Source organism: Grammomys surdaster, unplaced genomic scaffold (assembly GCF_004785775.1).
Source record: "Grammomys surdaster isolate TR1022 unplaced genomic scaffold, NIH_TR_1.0 82672, whole genome shotgun sequence".
Taxonomy (NCBI): Eukaryota; Metazoa; Chordata; class Mammalia; order Rodentia; family Muridae; genus Grammomys; species Grammomys surdaster.
In genome coordinates, this window is record NW_021607089.1 from 1 (window position 1) to 3748 (window position 3748).

General features: G+C 40.8%; 1 protein-coding gene across 1 annotated transcript; it reads left to right on the forward strand.

The window, feature by feature from the left end:
• Positions 1–185: 185 nt before the first annotated feature.
• LOC114635296 (zinc finger protein 58-like) lies at positions 186–1653 on the forward strand (the record flags this gene model as incomplete). The annotated part of the gene is made up of 1 exon (XM_028783952.1): positions 186–1653. A coding segment is annotated over one exon (1073 nt), but the record flags the coding sequence as incomplete, so codon positions are not given.
• Positions 1654–3748: the final 2095 nt, after the last annotated feature.

The window sequence follows — 3748 nt, forward strand, 5'->3', positions numbered from 1 at the left end:
TCCAGTAAAAGTACACATTCTTTGCACCAACTCTATTTGTGAATTTTCCTGGCATTGAAATATACTGCAGATTTTTATTTAAGGTTAAATACATATGAGTCAATGTCTTCATTTTAAAAAGTAAGCCATATAAGTATAAAGACTATTGCTTAACTTTTGTTCATATCTCAACTTTGGCTCAACAGGAATAACACCCAATGATCCTAACTACTACAGCAAGACCACTAATTATAAATCACTACTTATTAATCAACAAAGAATTCATGCAGGGGAGAAACCCTACAAGTGTGGAGAATGTGGTAAGGGCCTGAGTTCTCATAAAGCACTTTCCATACACCAGAGACTTCATACTGGAGACAAACCCTATGAGTGTGAAGAGTGTTGTAAGGCCTTTAGTACTCGCTCGTCACTTTTTATACACCAGAAAAATCATACTGATGAAAAACCCTACAAGTGTCAAGACTGTGGCAAATCGTTTTACTATCCTTCAATGCTCAAACAGCATCAAAGAATTCATTGTAGAGAAAATCCCTCCCAGTATGAAGAATGTGTCAAAAGATTTTCTTCTGCTCTACACCTTCAGAATCAGGAACAAATCTATACTGGAGAGAAACCCTACAAGTGTGGAGAATGTTATAAAGCCTTTCGTTATCACTCAGCCCTTAGGATACACAAGACAGTTCATACTGGAGAGAAACCTTATAAGTGTGGAGAGTGTAGGAGATGTTTTTCCTCATCTTCCTGCCTTAGAAGACATCAAACAATTCACTCTGAAGACAACCCTTACAAGTGTGAAGACTGTGGGAGATGTTTCTGCTCATCTTCATCCCTTAGACGACATCAAACATTCCATTCTGAGGACAATCCCTACAAATGTGAAGAATGTGGAAAAAGGTTTTCATGTTCTGCAAGTCTTCAGGAACATCAAACAATTCATACTGGTGAGAAACCATACAAGTGTGAAAAGTGTCACAAAGCCTTCCGTTATCACTCATCCTTTAGGAGACATAAGACAGTTCATACTAGAGAGAAATCCTACAAGTGTGAAAAGTGTCCTAGGTGCTTTTCCTCATCCTCATGCCTTGTACGACATCAAGCAATTCACTCTGAAGACAATCCACACAAGTGTGTGGAATGTGGCAAAGCCTTTGTTAATGTTTATAGCCTTACTCGACACATGACAGTTCATACTGGAGAGAAAGCCTGCAAAGGTCTTAAAAAGTTTATACTTCTTCAGCCCTTAAAAGACATCAAGTAATTCATACTGAATAAAACTCTGTGACTGTGTGGAGTGTGGAAAAATCATTCCTAATCCTTCAAACCTTACCCAACTCAATCTATAGTGTAGACTATTAAGTGAATGAGTCTGGAATGTCAGCACCAACATGTTACATCATCAGTACAAATACAGAGGATGTCATCAGAGAACAGTAGACACTTGTCTTTGCTATATCCTCCCAACCAGTGTGTTCTATAGTGTGCATGAATATTGTATGATTGATGAGTCTCTTTCTACTATACCTATAGATATAAAACAAAACTGTTATTATTTCATAACGTGGGTCTGAGATCTGAGCCATGGTATAGTTACTGTCGTTTTTCTCAGTGGTGTCACTCAAGCTCCTCCAATAATGTTTCCCTTGGGCATGTAAAGTGCTTGATAAACTCACGTTTCACCTTTTGTAAAACCAATGGTCTGCATTGGTTCTCACCTAGGCTGAATGGGCAGTAATGTTTCTCTCTCCAGGAAAATCTAAGAGAATGCACTGAAGTCATATTTAGTTCCAGAATGACAGAGGTAGCCCTGGTAAATGTGTGATGTTGGAATTTTATGGAGAGTTTTAGACAGATGGTTTTTTACCCTCATTATGAATCAGTTGAGCTGCCTTGTTTGTTTGCTTGTTTGTTTGTTTTTCTTTTTCTAAATCTATTTTCTCTCAGAGTCAGGGGCACTGTTCCAGGACAGGAACCTGTGACCTCATGAGTAGAAGTGTCTGAGATAACTAAATGTATACTGTCTTTTTCAACCCTAGGAGCGGTTATAGTAGTAAAACAGTGGAAATGAGTTTCTAGAGTGCCACCATGCTAAAACTAAAAGGCTATTCTTTGTAGATTTGAAAGCGGTTGTGGTTCCATCTGAACCTGAGAGAGTATTGTAAGAGAGGAGGCAGCAAAATCTGTGTGAGCACAGAACCTGAAAGGCATAAAGTCCCACAGTGACCACCCTGGGAGTGAGAACATGTTAATGAACACATGGGACTTCTGCTACACCTACAAAGTTACAAATTGAAGAGGGATGATTGTCAGGGACCCATTTGTGTCCCTACATTTTTTGATAGAGTGGTCTCTTGGTTATGGCTAAGGAAATGGTTGTTTCTGTCTTTAAATAAAGCAGACAGTGATGTGATGTTATAGGTCGACCGGTGAAGATACAGTGTCCTGTATAACAGTGATATAGACACAAATACCCAAACTGAGAGGATTCCCATAAGAAGTAACTGTTAGTGGGGAAAGTGGGAAACTTCAGTGAGGGTACTACACAGTGTATTTGGAAGTAACCGAGTATGTAATATGTAAAGTGTAGAGAGAAATTAGGACTGGAAATAAGGTGTCCGGGGACAGGAAGGAGAGGCTGATTCTGAAAGCCGCTTGTCCTACACGCCTTAAAGCATGGTTTATGAACAGATGTCACTATGGAGGGAGAGTAGAAGGCTGGGAAGTGTTCAAGTGAACATGAATGGAGTCAGGACTAGATGGACCTCAGTCATTTAAGTACTAACTACCTCATGTCCAGATTGGTCTTTGGGGAATATACAGACTACCATCCACCAGGTTCATGTAAAGACCCTGTTCCAAAGTAAGGTACGGTAAGGAAGATAATTGTATCTGAAACTCACTTCTAGACACCAATATCTGATGAGGTCACCCCAATGTAGGTGATTTTAAAACCCAGTTACCCAGAATTATTGACTGTTCACACGGTAAGTCATGAATCACCCAGGAGACAAAACTCTGTTACCGTTTCTTATGAGAATTTTGTGGTCATCAATGAAAGAGTACCCTCTCTAAACACGTGTGTCTTCCCACTTTTGGAGTAGGCCTTCGACAGTGTAAACAGTGCTGAATAGAAGCATTCATTGCTCCCTCAGTCATGAATGTCTTTGTGACTTGACCAACAGCAATTTCCCTTCTAAGAAAACGTCCCGTTCTGGAGGTGGGCCCCATTAACCTTAAGAAAGAAAGCTTGACACCAAGCATGGGGAATTCAGAGTTCTTTACAAGACTCACAGGAGCCTCACTGATGAAGCTGATATAGACAGTAAGGATTATAGGGGGTGAGACCCCTGTTATCACTGCAGCATCCCACAAGACTTAGAGTGGTCTGCAGGCATGCAACTTTCCCGAGTTCTTACCCAGCATTCAGTCACATGCTGCCTTGAGTCACCTGTATTCCTGTGCTAATCCCTCAATCAAATGCCTGTCAGCAGCCCCAGTAAACTCAGTGATTCACGAAGCCAGAGACTTTGCTGTGTCTTGATTCGTGATAGAGTCTTGGGTGGAATGCTTGCTGTGTTTTTCATTACAGCCTGATCTGAGGTGAGCAGACTGTTCTCTTCTCCACTGGAAAATCACAGAACCGGCGTGTCTTATTATGTGGTGAGACAACATGTAAAGCAGTTTGACTTTGTGCTTGTGGTTGAAGAGCTGAGCAGTCAGTCATTCCTCTGCAAGCTGGCAGGCATGGTCG